The sequence below is a fragment of the Sinocyclocheilus grahami genome, unplaced genomic scaffold, assembly GCF_001515645.1.
Source record: "Sinocyclocheilus grahami isolate Dianchi unplaced genomic scaffold, SAMN03320097.WGS_v1.1 scaffold127.1, whole genome shotgun sequence".
NCBI classification, from domain to species: Eukaryota; Metazoa; Chordata; class Actinopteri; order Cypriniformes; family Cyprinidae; genus Sinocyclocheilus; species Sinocyclocheilus grahami.
The window spans coordinates 972,064-998,259 of record NW_015505306.1 but is presented as its reverse complement, the minus strand read 5'-3'; the positions used below and the strand labels follow the sequence as shown (position 1 = coordinate 998,259).

The window sequence follows — 26,196 nt, the reverse complement described above, 5'->3', positions numbered from 1 at the left end:
TATATATATATATATATAGATATATATATATATATGTATATATATATCTATATATATATATATATACATAGTTTTTGTCTATGTAGTGGACATTATATTATTTTAGTGAATTTCTCTGAGAGCTCACGTCACAGTTTTAAGTCTGGATGTCCCGTACAGAGCACATTCAGGACTTTTCAGAGATACCAAATGTTTCTCCATGACCACTCCCTCTGCTTGGACTTCAAAAATGGCTGACATTAATTTAGTGATAAAATTGTACATCCTTATGGAAATATGATAATATTTTGTAATTATAATTTAAATCTGATTAATTTTCAAATTGTTTGTCATAAATCAACATCTCAGGAAAATTTTATGGGGTTTCAAACCAAAATATGACTTCTTGTTATGAAACAGGATATTGATTTCATACATGTCCACTGTAGAGGACACCAGGACTAAAAGCATGTTTATTATGCATGTTGGGAGACACAACAAATAGAAAAATAAATTATATATCAATATTCTTATGAAATTAGGTACAGTGTATAGATACATTGTGTTTAATGGGAAAACCAGTTTATGGAAATTTTACACACATATTGCATAAAGTAAAATGGTAGCCTATATCAAATCATTTTGTTATATCTTTTATAACATAGTAGAGAATCATCCTTATACAAAGTTTGGTATAAACAAAATCCTGAAACCTAAAAATGGATGAATTGGTGATTTTTTAAAAATCCCATTGTTTTTGCCTTTTCATGTCTATTCATGTCATTTTATATTTTAGAAAAACGGAGTCCTGGTGTCCATTTTTTTCTTATGCTCTGAACAATGTAATGACATGAAAAAAATACCTAAATTCACAAAGATTTTTTTTCTGGTTCTCAGGATATATATAGAGAGAGAGAGCACGACGTAGGAGCAAGATCAGGAAACCACATTTTTATTTGAACTCAAATACAGAAAACTCCGAGAACTAGGAAAACACAACCACTATAATGTTAACGACACCGAACACTAGACACAGGAAACACTGTGCTTAAGTAACAAGGAACTAATGAGGATGATTAAGGGAACATAGGTGAATGGAATGACAATCAAACAAGAGGGAAAACTAGGTTGCAAATAAATTCTTTAAAAATCCTACAATGTGATTTTCTGGATTTTTTTTCTCATTTTGTCTTTCATAGTTGAGGTATACCTATGATGAAAATTACAGGCCTCTCTCATCTTTTTAAGTGGGAGAACTTGCACAATTGGTGGCTGACTAAATACTTTTTTCCCCCACTGTATATATATATATATATATATATAGCTTATTTAATATAATAATTAATTTTGATGTAAAATTTTTATGTTTATTTAACATTTAGCTTGAAAATTGCAAAATGACAGCAATTTTATTTATAATGACTCTTGCTTTTCATGAACAAAACATGAACATATGCAGCACAGAATACTAAATGTAGCATGTCTTATTTATCGATGGCTTTTTTTAGCCATAAAGCTCTGGATTGACATAACTCATTCTTCTCTGCTGGAGTGTCAGCTCAATAGAGAGTTTACATAACCAGTAGTCCAACCTTTGTTTGGGATGCAGCTACTTTGTGAAACTCAGCGTCATGAAGAGTTTTAAAAGCCAGACCTGTTCTTAGACTGACTGCTGATGTGCTTGTTAAACTTCCTGAGCAGTTTTCATTTTTATAGCTGGTACATTTCTTTAACGGTTTTAAAATATTGCAGTTTGCCTCATGTTCAGAGCAGCTAAGAAGTCACTAGGGGACCGTTTAATGCAAACAGAGGTAAAGTCATGAGAACTGGGTATTGTTGGATGGCTAAAAACAATGAGTCATCGGGGGTGTGTATGCATGCATTTGTGTGTGCTCCGGTGTCTGTTTTTGAATGGAAGCAGATGGAAACGCTACAGAAATGCTGGTTTAGTTTTCAGTATCTCCCTTACTATTCCATTTTACACCATGCCTTAGGCCTCACGCTATATAAATAATTAGGTCTTTCTTTCAAAGACCAATTCAACAGGTGTCAGATGAAGATTGAGATCCAACATAAATAAGCGTACATGAGTAAACAAAACAGGTGACAAATAATTTTAGAGGGTGTATAATATGAAGTGTTAGCAGTATGCATTTTGATTATCTGAATTACAGTTAAGCCTTCACAAGTGTTTTAATAATCTTATTGGCCTTTAGTACAGTGACAAAATATTTAATTTGAACTTCTTGCTTATAAGAAATAGGTCTTTGTGCATGAAAATATTTGTCTGGCTCAGGGATCTTTATAGCATTAAAAAGTTTGCACACCCCTGCATCAGAATACAGTTTTTCACAGTTATGAGTGTAACAAGAGCCTCCATAATGCCTGACACTGCAGAAGACATGAAATGGGTTTACTACTAATCTTACTACTGCGATAATGAATATAGCCACGTGGCAATGTGATATCACTACTTTAAAGGAATGCCCAAAGATAAGCTACAACTGTGGAATTCTTGTGTGAAATTGGCTAGAAGTGAACACAGTCCATTCCAAGGGCTTAAATATTAACTTTGTCATGTAACCATACCTCATGCTGAAGCGTTTATATACAACACCTCCTAGCGTGATCAGATGTCTATTATGTGTGAATGGGTTTCATCTATCATTTACATTTAGATCTCCACCATTAGAGTCTCTTTCAATGGCCTGCAGAGTTTAATCCGTGCCAGATGTGCTTGTATCAACTTTCTCTTCAACTGGTGTTGCCACATTCTAGCTGTTACACACATGCTATAAGTGAAACGGGCAAGATATTAATTTGTCATCACATATGCAAATACATAGGCATTTGCATGCACTGCTGATAATGAATAATATTCAGTGTAAGTGGGGTTCGAACCAAGAATTTTTGAAACAGGTGAAAGGCCAGAATTCCCTCACACCTATACGGTGCAGGTGAGGAATGGAGACGATTAGAGCTCCTGACTGACATGCGTGGATCATTATGTGAACACAACCCAGCGGTGAGACCTGTGCTGCCAGATATGAAGTACCATAGTGAATTTATGTCTGTGGGTTTTTAGCATTCCTCCACCAGGATGGGCCTGCTTTGGAACTCAACACACCCTATGCAAAGTTGTAACAATGAGCTTGTGTGCAATCAGCCCCCGTGAAGTGAAGTTTTTAGTGGTGGGGGGGTACCAATGAAAGTTAATTCTCCTCTGGGGGAGAATATGTCTGTGATAAACGTGTAGTATGGACTATGAGGTGTGTACTTCATGTCTCTCAGTGCAAGGTGCATTATCCAAACATGGGTGGAGAGAGTATTTCAAACAGGTAGATGTGGGCTTTCAACCAAAACAGATGGTCCTACTTGACAAGAACAAAGCATGCATTTCATACCAAGGATTCCTTCAAATCTTCCACTAATAGACACACTTATTCAGTGTAAGATTCAATTGGAACATAAGCAAAAAGCAAGTAATTTATATTGTATATTGATTCATGTATCTTTACAATATATGTGGAAATCACTCTTATCAGTCTTCTAATTTCAAATGGGAGAGGAGTGTCGTTTTTCCGGGTGTGAAGATTTAAGGTTCAATGGCAGGAGTGTCAGCACTTGTTTTGTTAAACACACAACAGCATTTTCTAGCCACTGAAGGTGTGTCGCACAGTCTTAGCAATATGTGCCTAACAATGCACCTAGAAACTATAAAGTACAAATATGCTAACCATCCTCTGTGGTACGTTAAGACATTGTTGGTGACAACACAGTTTTTGTCTCTGTAGGGGCTACAAATCAGTCTTGAAGCCTTGCTTTACACATGTTTCTCTTGTAGATAAAAGTGACACTTGTGGTCATTAGACAGATTACTTATCCTCTCTTTCTTTAGGTCAAAGAGGAACATTTACAACCACTGAAAGTACTGTTTCAGCAAGAGGCCAAAAAAAGTTCATTACTTTAAAAGTTATGTTTTTAGTCCAGCTAAAGCAGTAACTCATCGTGTAAATACTTTAGTCCGACTGAAATCATTCAGTTGATGAAGTTGTTCTAACAGACCTAGATAATATGATTGTTGCTTGGTTTCATCCAGCATGTAAACAAACTGGACTAGAATTGACCTCACCATTGTGCGCTTGCTCTGAAAGACAGACGTATTGCTTTGATGTGCAATATGTATTTCAACCACACTTCCTATTTTTCTACCTTATTCACCTTGTTAAGGTACAGTCACATTTGCAAAGTTTTTCCAGCAAAAAAATTTGCATAAAATGTTGTTTCAGTGAGAGGCTGAGAAAGGTCATTACATGCACTTTAACAGTTCTGTTTCAGACTAAAGCAGTAATTCATCATGTAAATGCTTTTGTCTGACTGAAACTGTAACAACTGGATGATTCAGTTCATGAAGTCGGACTAGATAATGTGATTGTAGCTCAACTTTGTCCAGCATGTATACACATACATCTTATTGCAGTTGGCCTCACCATTGTGTATTTGCTCTGAAAGACAGAAATGCTGTGCAACGTGTATTTAATCTTTGAAATATTCGATTATGCTTTGCGTCACGAACATTTGGACAGAGAGATGACAACTATAACTGTGAATGTAAACATACTTATTTATTGGCCCAGTGATAAATAAGCCAATCTACTTTTCTACATTGTTCACCTTAGAAAAATTTTGCCAGCAAAAAGGTCCTTTGTCCACTGTCAATAGTGTAGTGATGTGTGAAGCACCGCTCACACAGAATTCACTTTCAAACCAAGCAGCATTTTGTTGGTCAACACAAATTTGAGTGAGAAATCAAAATTTTTTGCCCTTACACAAAATTTCAAATCACGTGATTTTCTATTGAAATGACTAGATATCGGCCAAAATTTTACAAAGCAATTATAAATGTGACCTCACCTGTAGGGTTTAATTTTTGTCCTTAGGGCAAGTTATTTATTTTTCATTGGCTCAAAATATAGATGTGAATCATTACACTACATTTTTTTAATTGGATGAATGAAACATTTTTTTTCAGTGAAGTTTCTATACCACAAACTAAAGATGTCTATGTAACTGTGTGTTTTAGGTATTTTTGCTACATGGTAGTACCACATTTCCATGCTGTTGGGGTCAGGAACTCTTTTGGGCATGCAGTGAGTTCAGATAATGACTGAATTCTCCCTGAGACTGTGGACAAAACAGGAAGCCAAGGCTCAGTGAGTTTGAAAACCTCCCAAAGACCCTCTGACACACAAAACTGCTGTGTTGCAGCAATCCTGTTATGGCCCAGCCACAGTTCAGCAAACCAGACTAGCCATGGTCTCAAATCCCCAGAAAATCTCAACAGAGCAATGATTATCAGCCACCGTTGGATAATCACTCTATTCATCCCTTCAGAATTTGCTTTAGTTTTTGTCATCGTTGAATGTCATATTCCTGGAAATTCTGATTGAAAAATGTACAGCTGAAAGCGGCTATGTCAGTTCAACACGTATGTATAAAAGTGTAATGGACACATACAGGTGACAACCACACCCAGGTCAAAAATATGAGACTGAGAAGGAACCTGCTCGGCTGGGTCAAACAGTGCAGACAGTGCTGCCCCACCTACATTCTGGAACGGGGAAGGTCTGAGAAAACCAGCCAATCCTGCCCACCCCTGCCATTTCTTTTCATTAAAGAGAGTGTTAAACATAAAATGTCATTAGAGTTTTGAGACAAATATGCTGTGTTGAAAATGTTACTTTAGGGAATCTGCTGCCAAACACTATGATTCCTCTCTGCTTGCTTAAGACAGAAAAGGAACATTGCCTTTCAGATAAGGAGGAATGTTGACAGAGTGACTGTGAACGCACAGTAATGTGTACTGGTCTACTACTATACTATCTGAAACATGCTACCACACCCATCCTGTCACTCTTTCTGTCACTTTACACCTCACATCATGATCTCATTCAAAGTATGTCAAGCATTGTAGTTACCATGGCACTGAACTCCATGAAGTGACTCTTCATTGTTTTCTTTCTTGTAACATAGTAATGGTAACAAATGATGCACACTTGGATTAAAAGCAGTATGCAGACATACTGATTAAGCGCCAGCCATATGCAACATGTGACACACATTTTAAATACTGTGTAGAAGTATACATGCACAGTGCACTGATGTCTCACTAAAGCTGTCAGAGCAATGGTCGCCGTGATTTTGCCAAGTAAGACATGTTCCTGGATCAACATCTTTTGTTGATCCAGGATCAACATTACTGTCCAAAAATATAAACTAAACCCAATCCCTACCCCTAAACCTAACCCTACCCATAATTTATTCCTAAAATCAGTGTGAAATGATAGCTGATTACCAAGGGTGTAGAAGCACCTAACCCTGATCGTAAGCCTAAAACAGATATTTCCTGAAAAGTTATCCCTCAATTCTGATTGGTTAATTGGAATGTTGTTCCAGGAACATGTTGTACTTGGTGAAATCACGGTCACCCAGAGCAATAGCCCATGGATGCGCGCTTCTCTGTGCGTTACTAAACTTCACCACTAGGGGGAGTCGCATCGTTTGACTGAGACTTGGAAAGGTATTTCAGGTACTAAATAACAATTTTGCGTCATCATTTAGAATATAAACAAAATATCAGATAAGATGCGTGTTTGAAGATAAACAGTAGCCTATACATTTAAGATACAACTATTGGTGATAATTATTAATCTTATTCTGAGATAAAGTCTGATGACCAGTATAATCAGAATTTTGATATGAAAGAATTGGCTCAAATAGGCTACAACAAATAGGCCTACAATCTCTTTTACATTGTAAATACAACAAATTTGATATCTTTTACTTTTTTTTTTAACCGTGGTAACCATAGTTAATAAAATGATGCTAACTTACTATTAGTCACACACAGGCAGATTCAACACCCTCACTCAAGTGTAAAGTTGCTATACATGGTTAAAAAAAAATGCTAGAAAGGACAGGCCAATCAGAGTTTAATATGCAAATAGATGTGAGAAAGAACATAGAGCAGAGTTTGGTCTGTAGAGATGTTGATTTGGAATGTTGAACATTCTTTCAAGTGAAATGGAGAATTTTATATATTATTAATTACATTTACAAAGGTTTCAGTTTACCAGACTAAAATGTTCTTTAAAAAAGTTTTAATTGAGTATTAGGAGTTTATCTATGCATTATTGCATTTATTCACGCTTCTTTACACTATTTACACTATGAGTCCTGTCCTTTATTCATTTGTTATGATTAATAACTACAAAATGCCTAAATATAGTATTTTTCAAGAAAGTATGATTAGCATGGTAAATGTGTGATTAAAATAATTACAAAAGAGTGACAGTTCCCTGATAGCACACATACTGTACATCCCCGAGACGTCTATTTGATGTCTGCATTTACGTCTGCAAGATGTATTTTTTTAGAGTTTTTGCTCATCTGCAATACGTCTATAGGACGTTTCCTATCAGATGTCAAATAGACATTTAGAAAATGTCTTTACGTTGTTTATGATTTAGAATGCATGTAAAACAGACATCTTAAAGACGGATGTTTGTACACAGCAGATGCTTTCATCTTACATCTTGCAGACGTAGGCTACCTGTGCTATCTGAGTTTATGCACTAAAAGAACAACTGTAGAGACAGGTTTTGATTTAGCTTACAGTATGAAGCAACAGAGACAGATTGATGTTACAAACAAATGTCTATGTGATGAAATTGGAAACTCCCCTGGTGTTTTGGCTGCAGTGCAGCAGATCTCTTAGGACAGGTCAAAAGCCGCACTATTAATCTCAGTTACCTGAAGCTGTACGGTCATAGACTTCACCTCAGTCTGACTGCAAACGTAGCTTTACAATCATCTCTATATATTAATCCATGCCTCAAATTTTAGTTACTTATCTCAGGAACACACCTATGCCCTAAAATGCTGTAGACAGCGGTGCATAGTTTTTGAGAGGCAATCAGTGAATCTTATACTCACACATCTCAGTATAACTGTATACAGACGTTGAAATTACCAGGTAGCCTACCTAGGAAAAGTCAAAGTAATGTGACCAGAGGGCTGTCGACAAGATGTAGATTTTGTCTAACAGACGGCCAGGTCAGCATGAAACCCACGTGTCTTACAGATTAGAAACGGGCATAGTTGAGTCTCTCTCGCCTGGAGGTTGCTGTATCATTGATTTAATGCTGAATGAACGCTGACTCTCGAGCGAAGCTGCGAACCACGAGCATGACATGAAATCGCGGCGATGTGTCTGGTGGTAATATTTGGAGGCAGCATTTAATTCCGTTTCCAGAGTAGACTATTTTTAAACTTAACGTTTCTGTTGGATGCAATGTCCTATCTGAAGCCCCGGGGAAGAGAGCTCGAGCGTTTTGATGGACTTTCGCTCATTTACTGGTAAGAATTGAATTTTGTAGAGTTGTGCATGCTGTCTCTTTAGTTTTCTTTGACATTTCAGGCATTAAATGAAACTGTAAACTGTAATATTCATATAAAGTCTCAAACTGTACATGTAACAAGTAAAGATCAGCGTTATTAATGAAAAGCATGGAATGCATAGTAGGCTATTATTCACATAACGTTCTTAGCGACGATCGAGGTCCCGCTGTTCCACAGAGAACAGGTAGCCTGTCCGTGAGCTTTTTCAGACACATTGTCTCATTTTTTGTCTCACAAAAAATTGTCTCACGCAATGTCTGTAATAGCCTGTAGTTATTCAACAAAAAAGTACCTACAACTGACCAAAAAAAACATGTTGCGTTAAAAACCTTTACGTTAAACGTATCTTTATATTCTTTTACAACAGGGATTTTGATGCCAAGAACCTCAGATATGATGATCCCTTCGCAAAAGAATCCCCGCTTATTACATAAAGACAGCCTAATTATATTTTCATCAAGACCTATTTGTACTGAAAACTCTTTTTTTTTACGGAAATTATTAAGCCTGATATAATATAGCCTAGTTAATATGTTATTTTCCAAAATTAAATAATTGTTGTAAATAACTGATGTTGTCAGTTTATTAAAGAAATTATTATAATAATATCTGGAGAATATTTACTTTGTATATTTTTCTACCCCCTTTTTATTTCTTAGAGGCTGTTAAATGAATAAAACAGTTTATAGTGATTAAAAGTGATTTAATCTAATGACTTCAACCAGTATTTCGAGAGCACAAACAATACATTCCGCATGTTTCATCAAAATCTTAAGTTAACAAAATAACTTTGACAGCCCTAAAATTAGGCTACATCTAGTTTAAAAAAAAACTCTCTCTCTCAAATGTTCAGTGGATGCCTAAGCACCCCCTTGCACCCCCCTAGTTTAAAAATCAGTATTTTAGACTGTTTTAAGTACAGTATGGCAGACATTTTTGGTTTAAAGGCATTCCTCAAATGTAGATGTTAAGTAAGGTGAACCTGCAATCTGTCACCTTCTGAAGGGCTTTTAACACAGTTTACGGTTGCCAGCAGCCTTCAAATTCATATGGAAGTCAATGATTGCATGTGATTGACGGAAGCATTTCTGTGAGCGTTTTAAATTACTGATGGCACATTTAGATTATAGCCTTAAAATATAAGAATAGCTAACAGTGTGTGCACCTTACAATGAATCTGCCCGGTGACGTGCTAAATTTAGAGTTTGGTGACCGGAACTTGAATAGACTATTGGGAAGAGTACTTAGAGAAGTGATGCCGTTCCATGACCCGAAGAGATAGTCAAAACATCACAACAGTTCACTGGATATTTACTAACGCACGTCCAGACTCCAGACATAACTAAACTTCTATAACAGATTTCAATCAGTACTGTGAGGGCTGTAGGGCTGTGCTGAACAGACTTTAATCAAAAGCATGTTGTTTTTGAAAAAAAGTCTATTATTTCTAAATTTAACTTGTGCAAGTCAGTCTGAAGTAAATCTGTCTTCTCATGTTTAAATCTGGTTCCAGTTTGCCTTACGATACTTCAGTTTCGTTATGCCATTTTTTTGTCTTTTCATATTATTTAATTGGACATTTATTAACTTCATAGTGTTGGAGAAATTACAAAAGAAATCTTTTTCATTGAACTTTGTCACTTTCACCATTATCATTTTAACACATTTGTGATTTGTGAAATTTGTACATACTTGTACTTGAGCATATGTGTAGGAGTAGCACCATAAAAACATAAACAAATGCATACGTTTGTGTGTGTAAGTCGTTGATCTGATCATGGACATGGTGTCTGTATCTCAGCATTGTGAGCGCTGTTTAACTAATACAAAATTATCTTCATCTCTTAAAGGTACTGTTTGATTGATGCTCAGTCATCTCATCCTCACACATCTGTGATGCTTGTGCCGTAGATAGCATAACAAATTAACATTTTTAATAGTGACTTGACAAATAGTGACTTTGTTTACTGTTATTTTTACCTTTATAAATCAGTACATATGGTGTTTCACAAACAGGACATCATGCTCTTGTGCTCTGAACATTTGTGCTGATGTTGCACTAGAAAGATTGTTGCATTTCTATTGGATTTGACTTTCTGATTTAAAACACATAGAAACCAATGGGAGAGGATTAGCTGTGTACAACATCATGTTTCAGGTTTGTGTTCCCATTTTTTGTTCAGATAATTTTTGTAGCATATATCTCATACCCAGTGTAAAGGTTTTGGACTTGTATACAGTTTTTCAGGAGAGTGCTCCCTCTACATGAAGCTTCAATTTTTGTGTGTGTGTGAGAGAGTCTGTGACTGTTATGTCAATATCTGTGGATTAAATACTTGACAGCATTATACACTGAAAAAAAATTCTTTAAAGGGGTCATATGATGCTGCTAAAAAGAACATTATTTTGTGTATTTGGTGTAATGAGATGTGTTTATGCGGTTTAAGGTTAAAAAAACACATTATTTTCCACATACTGTACATTATTGTTTCTCCTGTATGCCCCGCCTTTCTGAAACGCGTAGATTTTTACAAAGCTCATCGGTCTGAAAAGCAAGGTGTGCTGTGATTGGCCAGCTATCCAATGCGTTGTGATTGGCCGAATACCTCAAGCGTGTGACGGAAATGTTACGCTCTTACCATATTGTGATGCCCTGTCCGGCTGGAGCGATGAGACAAAAACATTAAAACCCATTACAAACGAGGCATTTGTTGCATCTAGTGGGGACATAATTACGGATTATAATGACTTATACTGTCTTTTTACGCATTGTGTTGCATCGTTACACTGCTCAAAACTCGCGTTTGAATCGTCAATGGCAAATTCTTTAAACATAAAAAACTTACAGTCTGTGAGTCAGAACAGCCGGCATTGTAGTCTACTCTACCAGGATCAGGAAACAGTCCTCCATAAAATGCACTGCACACATCTGAATATTTGGGTTGAACTGTTCTGGAACAGTGTTGTAAATACAACTTTACCACTGATTTCTAGTCGTGTCCTCTTTTGGAAGGCCAAACAAAGTAGTTTTGCTTTCACAACGAAACAGCGTCACACACGGCGGCCTTGAGTGAGCCGCGGACTAGAGTATGCGGAGGCCGGCTTGACTGAGCAGAGGCGGGCGGGCTTGAGAACGGCGCGGCCGGCGGGTTTGCGGCAACCACATGTGACGACCCCGGGCTGGACTCTGCTTCATCCACGGTGAAAGCCGATCTGGTGATCCACAGCGCAAAGTTGATGTATTTCCTCAGCGATCAGCACGGATCAGCTCTAGGCATGACGAAGCGGATATCGTCCTCTTTTGGAAGACCAAACAAAGTAGTTTCGCTTTCACAACGAAACACACAGCACCTTCACGACATGGCGGTGGCGGCAGCAACAATACTACAGCGAGAATAAAAGTTAAGTCTTCTTTCTTTGCGTGGACTTTTGGGCGGCGTTATGCAAATCTTCCCACATCGTGACGTAGACATGTGGGGACGTGTTAGAACGAGCCATTTTAGGAGGGCGTGGTTGACTCTTAACTTTTATAAAGAATATCTCTTTGGATTTGAGACTTTAGTCTTTGTAACTTTACAGATCTTCTTTACGCACCAAGAGCTTGTAACACTTCAAAGAGAAAGGAAAAATTTAAATCGCATCATATGACCCCTTTAAAACAATTTTCACTCAGAAATTACTTGTAAATTTTACAAATAATTACAAAGAAATAGCAAGTGAATTAAACATGAAATATTTTCTTGTAAAATGTACTCCAGTAATCTTTGTTGAAGTTTTTCATAGCAGGCACAGTAATGTAAATGAATAAAGTAAAGACAGAAGTCAGGCATTATAATGTTAGAGTTGAGTGCTAAGATTTGCAGTATGAATTTGTACAGTTAATAAGTACAACCAAAAGTAACATTTGTGTTGAATGCATCCTTTTTTTCTCTGTATTATAGAACAGACACAGTCAGTTGAGAGACAAAATTATAGATTTTTAAGACATAATTTTAAAGCCTTGTTTTGAGAGACAAAATTATATATTTTTAAGACATAATTTTAAAGCCTTGTTTTGAGAGACAAAATTATATATTTTTAAGACATCATTTTAAAGCCTTGTTTTTATACTGTCATAACACTAATAAATCTTTATCTGCATGGTGCTTTTTTATTGATCCCCCCCCATATTTCTTGGTCGTAACCATTATCGATGAATCAACATCTGTTTTTTTTGCTGACTTAGCTGATTAAAAAATAAAAACAAATTTTTTATCAGCCTTGTTAGTCTCAGTCCTGCCTAATAAATTAGGACTTGTTAACCAGTTTGTTGCATCAGCTTTGTTGTGATTAATTAATTTCTCTGCTTTTTGCAACATTATTGTTATAGATTTTATTTTACATTAGTTGACCTGCCCAAAGCTTTAGCGTTATGTATCTAATTACCAGAAAAAGTATATTATTATAAAATTTGTAAACATATACATTATTATATACCTACAGGTAATATTCACTGTTTATACACCTTTATTATTGTTAAAGAAGTTCAAATTTATTTATCTGTCTTATTTTGGTCAGTTCAAAATGTATTGTGATTTTTTCTCTTCTTTGATTTCAGCAAAAATTAGATCATTAATAGCCATGTTGGACCAAAACCTTCTCATTAAATTGCAATCACACTCCTTCCGTAATATGAGAAAAAATTTCCAACAATCCCTTCATGATTGTTCATCCCATTCAGTGTTGCTTTACGCTGAGTCGCTGACAGCATCAAGCCTGATTAAAAGTGGATGATATATTGTGACATTTCCTGAGATGCATTTCTGTTTGTTACCTACGGAGGGCAGTCATGGGCCCAGAATGCAGCAGCTAGTAAACAGGTCAGACTGGCCTGTCAGACCGTTTCAGATTAACCCATTTCACCACACACGGTGGTCCAGCATGGAAACTTGGCACCTGAGTAAAACTGCCACCCTCATTTCCCATTCTTCATTACTGCAGTGGGTGGCACGTCTACTGAGCTTTTCCTTGATGAAAAACAAGAAGCGTGACTGGTCTTCACCTCTCTGCTGTTATGATTTCTCAATGTGGACTGGATTATCCGATAATCTGATAACAACCCACTGTGCAGATTTGGTGATTAAAGTTCTGATGCAATGGGTAGTTGCCATGGCTGCTGGAAGGAAAAGGGATAGTATCCGATAGGGGTGCAACGGTTCAACTTACTCACGGTTTTAGTGTCACGGTTTCGGTACGGTTCGGTATGTGCTATGTATAGGGAAAAAACTATATTGTCAAATAAAAATAAAGAAAATAAGAACAAATAATCTAACTACAAGCAACAGTACAAATAAATAAACAGTGAAAAAAGATACAAATAAAATAAACAGTGCTTTTCAGTATTTTTAGGTAGGTCTAACATAGCTTTTAGGTACAGAAATTGAATAAATCAAATGTAAAATAACATTGCATATTTGACTGTATAAATCAAAGATTAATCCTTATTAAAGTTACAAAAGTTATTCAATCGATTTCCGTGTTGTTGCTGTTTGATTAACATTAAGAAAATGCTGTCACTTTAAGAGAATGCACTGATCCAGTGCACTGAAACAGTACGTTCAGCCGGCTATGTCTGCTATAGGATACTTACCAAGATGGGCATTTTGACATATTTTTTGTGTGAATTTGTCCATTCAAGCACAATACTTCACAGAGAGTTTAATATTTGATTAACTGATTAACTGAATACACTGATTAAAGAGTGACTGGTTTGTCCACGTATTGTTTTTTCTCTCTCTCATCGCTCTTGTTGTAATGTATTGTGAAGCCAGAATTTGTATTCATCAACAGAAACATGCATTAGCCGAACTCTAACAAACCATATTACAGATGCATTGTCAGATTTAAGTTGAACCGCGGTCCTAGTGTATGCCGAACCGTGTGTGGAGAACGGTACGGTTCGATTTTTTTTTACCGAGAACCGTTGCACCCCTAGTATCCGAGTGTGTATTGTGGTCCATGCTAGTTTAGCTTGTGTTTAGGTGTGTGCATGTGTTTGCATACAGACACTAATACATACATACTGTACATATTTTTTGAGTGGCTGACATGGCATGCCTTTTCTGTGTTCTTTAGTGTGTCTTAATTGTCTCATAAAATAGATAATTTTGTTGTTTAAATTTTGTTTGAACAAATGTTTCTTCCTACTTTAAAGGGGTCATATGATGCTGCTAAAAATAACATTATTTTGTGTATTTGGTATAATGAAATGTGTTTATGCGGTTTAACGTTCAAAAAACACATTATTTTCCACATACTGTACATTATTGTTTCTCCTCTATGCCCCGCCTTTCTGAAACGCGTCGATTTTTTACAAAGCTCATCGGTCTGAAAAGCGAGGTGTGCTGTGATTGGCCAGCTATCCAATGCGTTGTGATTGGCCGAATACCTCAAGCGTGAGACGGAAATATTACGCCCCTCACATACTGTTGATGCCGTGTCCCTGCCGTATTCCGCTTCGTCCACGGTGAAAGTTGATGTATTCCCTCAGCGACCAGCACAGATCAGCTCTAGGCATGATGAAGCGGATATCATCCTCTTTTGAAAGGCCAAACAAAGTACGTTAGTTTCGCTTTCACAACGAAAAACACAGTGGCCTAGCATGAGCGGAAACGGATAGAGTGAGTGGAGGCGGCGGGGTCGAGAACGGCACGCCCGGCCGATCCGACGAATGAGCGGCAACCACATGTGACGGACACCAGGCTGGATTCCGCTTCGTCCACGGTGAAAGTTGGAAAGGAAAAATTGAAATCGCATCATATGACCCCTTTAATTTTTTAAGACTAAAAATGTAAAATTTACAGTTAACTAAATAATACTGGTAATTTAATAATTTCACTAGAATTATAATTTAATAACTAAATTCTAAAGACTGCTATTTATAAAAGTTATTAGCAAAGCTATGGATAAATATGAAGAATATATTTGACCCCTTTAATTTTTTAAGACTAAAAATGTAAAATTTACAGTTAACTAAATAATACTGGTAATTTAATAATTTCACTAGAATTATAATTTAATAAACTAAATTCTAAAGACTGCTATTTATAAAAGTTATTAGCAAAGCTATGGATAAATATGAAGAATATATGAATTAATTAATTAATCAATTTATGTTTATGAGCAATTGGTAACGTTTTTAATTCATTCAAAAGTAGGCATAAATTCTGACAAAATACTTTTTCTTTTTTTGTAAGCCACGTTTTATATTATGAATGTATTTTGTTTTTGATGGCTCTTGAAAGTGTGAAAAGGATTAATATTTTTTTCCTGTCTGATGTCTTTCACTTCACAATTCAGGATTCTGAGACTGTAATTCATTCAAAAGTAGGCATAAATTCTGACAAAATACTTTTTCTTTTTTTGTAAGCCACGTTTTATATTATGAATGTATTTTGTTTTTGATGGCTCTTGAAAGTGAAAAGGATTAATATTTTTTTCCTGTCTGATGTCTTTCACTTCACAATTCAGGATTCTGAGACTGTGTCTTCTTGTGATGCCATTAGTCAATCAGTGTTGTCATCAATTTCCCTCCAGCAAAATTTGTCACATGCCATTTACAGCTCAGGTGACTAGCTGTTGATTAGAACTGAGTATCGACAAGCAAGGATGGCAGATTTCATATATCATTCAAATGATTAAGCATGCAGTTTTCATATTATTCACAAGACTAAAATATTCATACTTTTAAAAAATCTTTGAAATTAACAGGTTAAATCAAAAAGTTAATTAACAACACAATGCAAGTACTCCAACTTCAACATATACAAAAGCTCTTCTACTATTTTTTTTCCTTGATTAATAGATTTATATTTGTGCTATCAATATGTTACAGCATGTTGCACTTTGCACTAGTACTCTGATAATGCCAGTGTCTGACAAGCTGTGTGAGTTTGTGGATCAGGGGTGGTTGGAGGGTGTTTTTAGTGCTGGTATGAGAGGGCTTTAAGATTATGAAAGACATGTCCTATGACTATGAGTAACTGATGATATTATTATTATTATTATGTAGGATTATTCAGGATGTTCTCTGGGACATTTGAATAGCTCATCTCAAATTGTCTCTTCTAGCACATAGTCTTATGCTAAGCCTTCCAGTGCTAAATATTTGCCATTCTCCCTGAGCTTTATGTTCTGCCCTTCTCAGGCATGGCAGATTCTTGAATAAAGAACAGCTGTATCCTGTATCACAGAGGCATGCCCTCAAAGACTATTTATAGACTTTTAGTATTAGGCTTTATAAATGTTGGCACAGTCACTTTTTAGAGCAAATGAGATGAAAAGTCCTGGACTTCTGTCATCACAGAACAACTCTTTCTTTGTGTCCCATCAGTAGACCAAGGTTACAGCACACAGGTTTAGGGTAAAAAATTCACATCATAGAGGTCAACTGCTTTGCCTAAAACGCAGAAATGAGTTAGCATTTTTGAACTTCCGGTTCCATCGTTCTGAAATGTTTTTTTTTAAATGGGTTGTTGGTTAAATGCTTGAAATAAGGTTTGTTGTTAACATTTCCAAGAATTTTTTTTCCTATTTTTTTATTCCATCATTTTTATTCTCATTTTATACCACGGCATAATACATCAATACATAGTACATCATTACTACCCAACTAGTGATTTTTTAAGCTTTTATGTGTCTTAAAAAAGACTGTTACTAACAAGTGGCTAAATGGGACTACAGAGGTTGTCTGGGACATTAAACGTCATTATGTCGAAAAGGAAAACTCATCTACTCACTAGTCCACTTTCACATCCTCGTTGTGTTTATAATTGCACTCCTGCAAACTACTGTAAATCAAACTTTCCAACTTTTAAATAAGACTTAAAAGATTTTAAATAAGACTTAAAAAGTGGTGACGATGAAGTCATGTGACTACTGTATGTCATGTGGTAGTTCATTTATAACTTAACGCTAACTTTAAATGCCTGGCAATTGTATATAGGCTTCAAAATTCATTGTTGTGAAGATTATCTAGAATCTAGATGAACAAAACGTGTAAGAATCATAAACATTTGTTGGTCACAGAGTGATTATCCAAAGCCAATAAAAAATCCTGTTGGCTTTTTGTCGAGGCAATCAGGGTGATGATACTTCCTGGTTGGCCTATAAAATTGCATCATTCTTGCAGTGTGAATTAGAGATAGATGGAGTCTGAAGATGTCTGGCACTTGGAAATGGGAATTTTATTAGTTTCTAAGTCGTAAAGATGCATCACACGTCATGATTTTTCATTTTGGTTAAGCAACAGTTCTGGTGGCCATCTATGGCTCGTGACATCCGTCTTTTTTTTTGGGGCCTGTTCAGTCTATGATAGTAGTAAGACTCCCAATCGTTGTTGTTTCCTTTGAGACCTTGTTCCCACATTGCACTAGAATTCGTCACGTCTCTCCCTCCCTAACATGGTAATTTTGATCATGGTGGACCGGCTCTCGAAGGCAACCCATTTTATTCCTCTGCCCAAATTACTTTCTGCCAGAGAGATAGCGGTTACGATCATTGACCATGTTTTCCGCATTCATGGCCTCCCGATGGACGTGGTTTCTGATAGGGGGCCCCAGTTCATCTCCAAATTCTGGAGGGAGTTTTGTCATTTGTTGGGGGCGAGTGTTAGTCTTTCCTCTGGTTTCTATCCTCAGAGTAATGGCCAAACTGAGAGAGCCAGCCAAGACTTGGTGCGCATGTTACGATGTTTGGTTTCACAGAATCTTGCCGACACACCTGGAGGAAAGCCAGACAGAAACTCCTCCAGGTGGGCTCACGCACCAAGGTCCAGGCCGATCGCCACCAGTCGAAGCCTCCCATCTATGTTGTTGGTCAAAAAATGTGACTTTCTTCTAAGAACATTCCTCTCCGCACCATCTGTAGTAAACTTGCTCCTGAATTTATTGGTCCGTTCACTGTCACCAAAATCCTTAGTCCGGTGACTGTCTGCCTCAAACTTTCTCCGGCGTACAGGAGAATTCATCCCATCTTCTATGTATCCAAATTAAAACCCAAATTTTATTCTGCCATTAATCCGCCTTCCCTAGTTCCCCCGATGCTGCGACTTGTAGATGGGTAACCTGTATATTTGGTCAAATGTATTCTGGACTCGAGGTGGACTGGGAAGGTTATGGTCCAGAGGAGAGAAGTTCCCTCAGAGGCGACAGGAGGTGCTCCTAGGGGGAGGGGTAATATCACGGTTCACAGATCCACGTGTTCATTCATGCCTTGTGTTGTGTTTCTGATGCTGGTCTGATTCGCTCGTCAGCGTTGCCTAGCAACTTGCGCACTGGCAGCCTGATCATATTGGCAGTACCTGACACTCCTTCCCAGTGCCTATTTATACCTTGCATTTGCTGTGTTCAGTGTCAGATCGTTTTGGTCAAAATACCGCCTTATAGACCTTAGTGAGGGTATTTAAACTTTTAACAAATTCTGACATAATTTACTCACCCTCATGTCAACAATGAGACATTTATTTACTTTTATGTTCCACAGAAGATCGAAAGTCATACAGTTTTTGAACTTCATGAGGGAGTTCAAATTATTTTTGGGTCAACTATCCTTTTAAAGGTAAAGGTAGCGATTTCAGAAAAGGTAGCAATAGCATGCTAGCTTTGAAATCAAGATCCCACCCTCCCAGCATAATCACTCTGTAAAGTCACGCCTCCTACAAAACACATGAAAGCGCACAGGCAGACCAGAGGCGTACCAGCGTCCCGATGAGAGACGGCGTTGGTGGAGGGTTGGATGCGACGCTGTCAGATTACCTCATGTCTCATTCAGCAGTGAGAAAACATTACAGTACAAAGCGCATAATATTACAATAAAATAGCTCGCTCTGCAATAGAGTAATGGAACACACTGATGAAGTATCATGTATGCTCGAACAGGGTGCGTGGAGGTATTCAAATATATACGTTGACAGGCAGGCAGGACAGCCTATAGTAGCCCTCGGAGCGAGGGATATGATTGGACAAACTTTTTATGGTCCTACACCTTCCATAGACGATATAAATACATATAAATATATTTAGACCACTTAGCTTAATGATTGCTATTGGGATGTGAAAAGACATTCAGTCAGCATAATAAAAAATGTTTTCGAACTATATCACCTACCCTGCCTTTAAGGTCCTGTCACCTTTTTTTAAAGATGTACTTTCACTGTTGCATCAACTAAACCATCAATGCCAAGGTACACAATAGTAAAACCAATCAAACAGATTGCACATCTATCTCCCACAGTAGAATATTTTTCTAAATATTTCAGCAGTAATACACACTAGAATGCTACTATTTTTAATTTTTAGTATTTGTTTCATTTTACTGTTTAAAACACATTTATTTTTTAGCCAAATTACTCTCTTGTTGTTTAACGTAGTATAAGGTGTCTGTGAAGAGGGGCGGTTGAGGTTTGGGGACCATGACCTGGCTCTGCACGTGTACAAAAGTGCTCTGGCCAGTCATGGCTTGATATGTGAATGTGCAAATCACACTTGACATATTAACCTCATGAGAGGATTTACAGGAGAAATTTAAGGCAAGCCAGACAGAGTGTTTTGAGTCAGTGTAGTTTGGTGTGATAATTTTGAATATAAAGCTTATCATGGCCGGTTGTGTAAAAGCTAATCCCTGAAATTACATCATTACAGCCTGTGAATTTGGCACAAGAAAGGCTTAGTCTGGTCACACTGTTACTATCACAGGAACTTTGTGATAGTGGAAGTAACAGATACATTATTTACATTGATAAATAAGACTGTAACATCTGATGCACATTTTTTCATTTTGCCTGGTAACATTATCCAAGATGTAGCATTCTGTTAACTACAACACAAACAACAGGCATAAAAAAACTAAAGAAAGCACACTTCTAAAGGCTGGAATACACTACTCAACTTTTCCCTGATTTACAGTCTGTAGAAGTTTGCAGCTAGCCTAAAATCTGCAGAGCCAGTCTGCAGATTTGAGTTGACAGATTTCATAGAAAATTGCGTAATGTGTGATGGGTTCAGACTCCGATTTCTTAGCTTCAGACACATTTTTTTCAGACAGTTTTAGAACACATATTGTTTTAATTTGTCATGTGTCTCCTAGCAACAAGGCGCACATTTCTGTGTGAGTTTGTTGAGATTGGAACGACTTTAAAGTCTGGCGGTGCGTGATCCTCAGTCGTTTAGTGTATGATGGCCCGTTTTTCCTTTGTGACTGTTTACAAAGTCGGTAAGTGTATGATGCAGCCCAGTGTTTTAAAGTCAGTTCAGATTTTAAAAGTTGTGTTGTGTATTCCAGACTTAAGCAGCTTTTGGTACAACCTTGTGTGACTTGTTTTGGATTGTAGTTGCTGATAAAAAGTGGTCTCTGAATCACAGGACATGTGTCGAGGTAAATGACATTGAGGAGTTACACGGCGACAATGCATTTAAGGCAAAGTGTCACTCTGACTCTTAACTAGGGCACAAGCAACACTATTTGTTGAGCACTAAATGACACTAATCTCTTTTAACAGGTAGTCACTTCATTACATTATGAATGCAGTTAGTAATTTCAAAGAATGTTTTTTAAGCCCACTAAACATAAAGAGTTGAAAACATTACACATGATATTGTAAGAATACAAAAACTTGAGTAAATTTGGACAGTGCAATCCAGCTGTGTAATTTTACCTCAAGCATGTGTGTATAAATCTGATTGCAGTGTGAGAGGAAAGCACTCTAGCTTTGCATGGGATGACCATAGACAATAACGCTGGCTAAAAATGGAAACGGTCGAGAGATTAAATATGTCTTTCTGAGTTGACAAGGATTTAGAGTTTTTTGCACAAATGTTGTTTTTTCCCCAAAGCATCAGCGATTCCTGTTTTTCCATTTTTCCCTGACTCATTTAATCTATTTCTTCACTAGACTGTGGGCTTCATCATGATATGTTTTTTAGTGGTAATATTTTGTTTTGCATAACCTGTGTCTTGTTTGAAGACCCAAGAGTTTAGCTTGTCAGTTTTCATTCCCATATCAGGTTTGATCTGATGCAAAAGACTTTTCTATACTTCAGTTCAGCCTGACGTCCTTGAAAGACCTATTGGATTGAAATAGCTTAATGTAATCAACGCTTTGTATATCATACCACCTTTAAGCCTTTAAATTCCATTCATAAATGTAAATATTTGGCTTTCTGTTTGGGAACCACCTGTTCCAGTCATTGTTAAACAATGGCAAAAAAAATGTCTATATCAAAAACACTACCCCCCCCCCTTTCTGTTGCATAAGATTTTAATCTGTGGGCAAAGTTGGTGATGTTTAGGATCATCTGTATTAGAGGGCTGTAGCAGTGAATCATGTGGCTCGCGCTGTATCGGACCTCCGCGAGGCGCTGATCACGAGAGGAATGGGCATACGATACACGTCGCTGGATGCGCAAAAATCTCTTGAATATGCCTACATTTTCGGTCATGTACAAGGGAGCTGTCATGATTAGCAGGTAAAAACCTTTGTTTTGTAATTTTCTGGTAGTTGAGCGGCGTCATGGCTCTTTTTTTCCATCTCATTAGCTCCAGTGAGTAAAATGCGCTTGAGCAGTCTTGAGAGAAGCGTCGACATAACGCGCGTCTTCACTTTGTCCGCTACTGACGGTTTTGGTGACTTTTGGGTACTTTGTGGTAACTGGGCTGTGCTCAGGTGTGTCCCCAAAATATCGTGCTCGCGGACTTTCTAATGTAACTGGTGAGAGAATGGAAAACGTGGGTAAAAAGTGTTGAACGACGGTTACTTCACCATTCCATCGTATACATAAATTGCTTTGACTGCAGTTATACTGTGGAGAGGGCGTGTTTGATTTCGTTTGCCCGCTATGCTTTAAAGAATCCACAACACTGTAAAGGATGTACTATTAATGTGCTCTAATCACCCGGAGATTATAATGTATTTGTGCGTACTCACTAAATCCATTCATACATACATCATGGAATTTATAAAACTTTGTTATATGCTTTTTTGTTTGAAAACTTTTGTTTTAGTTTTCAAACTTTTTGATGACAAGACCCCACCCAAAATGATAATCCATTTGCAAGGGACCCACTTTGTAAAATATAAAGGCAGCTGGACATTTTCATGTGCAAAGACCATATGTGAGAACTATATTAAGCATGATATTTAGGACGTTTTTTTTTTGCAAAATTAAATACCATTTCTCTAAAAACAAAAATAAATAATAGTTGCGATATTTGGGAATATTGAGAATATTTTGTTAAGGTGACATTGTGTTAATGTTAACATATTCAGTTACATTAAAGTTTATTTGTATAGTGCTTTTACAGTATTGAAACCATCACCAGTGAGCAAATCAAAAAAAAGATATAAAACAAGTACTAAATATTCTTGAACGTATGTATAAACATTTGATAAACTCTCAGAAACCCATTAGTTTTTTTTGTTTTTTTAAATTTCTTATTAGAATAAAATAACCATGATTAGTCCTAGGATTTCTGACCCGTTTTTGAATAAAAATAATTCTTTTTGATTGCATTAAACATATTTAATTCATATATTTGAATTAATCCATTAACCATTTCATTAATATCAGAAGTCGCTAGGTTAACTTTAAGAGCCCTAATATAAATTTCAGTTACATTAAAGTTTATTTGTATAGTGCTTTTACAGTATTGAAACCATCACCAGTGAGCAAATCAAAAAAAAGATATAAAACAAGTACTAAATATTCTTGAACGTATGTATAAACATTTGATAAACTCTCAGAAACCCATTAGTTTTTTTTGTTTTTTTAAATTTCTTATTAGAATAAAATAACCATGATTAGTCCTAGGATTTCTGACCCGTTTTTGAATAAAAATAATTCTTTTTGATTGCATTAAACATATTTAATTCATATATTTGAATTAATGCATTAACCATTTCATTAATATCAGAAGTCGCTAGGTTAACTTTAAGAGCCCTAATATAAATATATATATATGTATATGATTTCCGCTGACTCCCTACTATTTTAAAAGTCTATTTTAGAGGGGACTGTGCTGGGGACAGTGGACACTCTTTGTTACGTAACTCTTGTGAAATATGTTTAGCTTGAATTGAAGCCTCAGATGAAGTCTTAGGTTCAGACAATCTGAAGTACAATTTCAAGGACATTGCAGTGAGCCTGCAGGAAAGGCTGGATTGTGGTGGAAGCATGTAATTTTTCTGGTGTAGTGCTGGTAAGTCACAACAAAATGCCCTAAGAATGTCAGAGACTTCATTATATTCATTCCTACAACTGCATGAAAACAGTGTTTCCACTGCCAAAAGAACTGGGTTCTTTAATTCATTTTACTTCATTGAGTAGCGAAGTAAAACATAATCTCAAAAATCAGAATCACACACAGATTCTGAGTTCATGAGAAAAAGAGTCCATTTTAGGAGCCTGTACAAAGCAGGACATTCATGCTAAATAATTTATTCTGACTCCCCACTGGAAAGAACTGGGCTTGATACTAATAACAGTTCACAGGCACAGCAAGTACAGCAAATTCACCCCACACATAAACTCACAGTGTATCTTTTTATTTATTATTATTATTTTTTTTACAGTATTCAGAATTGAGTCACCGGCTTCAAATTTAACTGAATTTAGAAAAACAACACAAAAACAAAACAAAACAACAACAAAAAATGATAGGACCTTGTTTATGTCTATGAATCAAACAAGTCTCACTATGTTACTGCATTGTTTTTGCATGTTTTAACATGGATGAAATGCTGTTTTTTTTCTTTGTCCTGCACAGGACACTGATGGGTCCGTATGGAGTAGATCGAGCAGTGCATTCTATGGAGTTTACAGACTGTGAGAATGGATTAGGTAAGTGCCTCATAACATATTCATTTCATTGTACATTTGTGTGTTTGTATAATTTACCAAAGATTCCATCAGATCTTCTATCATAGTGGTTCTCAAACTTTTTACAGCGGCGTACCCCCTCTCTTCCACTTAGACCACAGTCACACCTTTTCTATTAAAGGACAATATTTGCCCCCTTAAATTGATTTACAGGTGCATTTTTTACCTTTATAGAGGCAAAATTTTCTATTCTTATTAATTGTATGTCATGTTTTATATCATATTCTTAACATTCCATTAAGTGTATTATTAATATAATAAATAAAGCAATAAATTATGGCAAATTGAAGTGATACTTGTAGATTTAAAAATAAAACTGCCATAGATGGCGGCAAGTCGCTGTCTTAATGAGCCAGACATCGCGTCATTCATTCAGTAACGAAGCAAAATGCTGTAGTTATGAATGGGTTATTAATCACTGACTCTCCAAATCATTCAAAGCATCAGATTCCTATTGTACAGCATAGTCTCTGATCTCTAATGGCCATGGGGAAGTGAAATAAAGTGTATGGTGGAGACTTGGAGCGAAGCGATGGGATAGGTTTAGGGTATGGTTGATTTCCAGTCTTTCAAGTCTTGCGCTGTCTTTGTTATATTTATTCCGCAGCCTGATCTCCCTCTTCACAATAGATCAAAAACATTATTTGAAGGCAGCTCTAAGCTCCTTAAACCTGTCCTTCTTACATCACAACTTGCACAGTCAACAATCCATTGTGTTACAAGACGATTCTGTTTTAGGAGACATTTTCATGAATACAGACTCAGGAAGTGGTGCTCTGGATAAAAACAGCACCGATAAATGAAATATTTTACAACACATATTTGCAGCGCTATCATGTACAGACTTAAGTGTGACACTGTGATAAGCATTCAAGGGTTTTTCCAGGACACAGTCCTTACTTTGCATTTATTTTTGAGTTATATGAAATTTTTTGAGTTTGAGTTTAGTTCAGAACACACTTTGTGGATAACTGTGTTGCTGTTCTTCTCATTAAAGTGTTTTCAAGATTTATCTTGAAGTGAATCTATTAATTTGCAATGCCAGCTCAAAACTCAATTAGTGCCAATACATTGTCTGTCTATTAATACCAGATAAGCCTGAAGCAAAAAGAGGATATTTATTATTCCATGAGTGTGACTAAACTGTGTGACCAAAAGCGAATCTAAAGCATCTGTACTGTCCATCAACACTTTTGTACCTTTTAGGTACTAATACACTTTAGGCACTATTATGTACCTTTAAGGTACCAGTATGGACTGTTTAGGTACAAAGGTGTGCCTTTTGAAAAGGTATCGCCCCAGTGACAGATTTTGTACCTTTTTTTCTGAGAGTGTATGAAAGATGCTCATCTCATTAAAGGCTTTCATGTTTTGTTGGCATCAAAGCTCATTCCTGTTGATTCAACAATTAATGGCCTGACAACATTGATTTGCAGTTACTCTCTCAAATAAGGGATCTTCAAATTGGCATGTAGGCAATTAATTTTTCAATATAATTTTTTTTAGATGAGCCCTAAGTTTATCTATTTTTTATTACATGTTATTGATCTTACTGTGAACAAATTCATTTATGCATATGCTGGTTTTTTGACCACATACCTGGTTCTTTGGGTGATTTCTCTCTGTCAACGTATTTCAGGCGTCTCCAGTCGTTTCGCCTGCTTAAAACCCGCCCCTTTCTTACAGTCAACCTCAAGCTCACATTCAAATCTTCCTCCGTCCAGTCAATAACCGATGCATAGAACCAAGTCCCCGCCTTTCCGTTTCACTCGGACGTAAGACACGATACGGAAGAAAAGCTCTGTCGCTACTTCCGTTTTGTCACAACTCAGTATTTTTGTTTATG

The 26,196-nt window shown here is 36.6% G+C and overlaps 1 protein-coding gene across 1 annotated transcript in view; it reads left to right on the top strand.

Moving 5' to 3' along the window:
- The first annotated feature begins 21,783 nt into the window (after window positions 1–21,783).
- The window catches only part of LOC107590432 (uncharacterized), a 35,730-nt gene continuing 31,317 nt past the window's right edge, over window positions 21,784–26,196 (top strand). Inside the window, exons 1-2 of the mRNA XM_016279175.1 lie at window positions 21,784–21,941; window positions 24,238–24,311. Coding sequence (XP_016134661.1) covers window positions 21,874–21,941; window positions 24,238–24,311 — 142 coding nt within the window. The 5' untranslated portion in view covers window positions 21,784–21,873. The remainder of the gene's footprint in view (window positions 21,942–24,237; window positions 24,312–26,196) is intronic.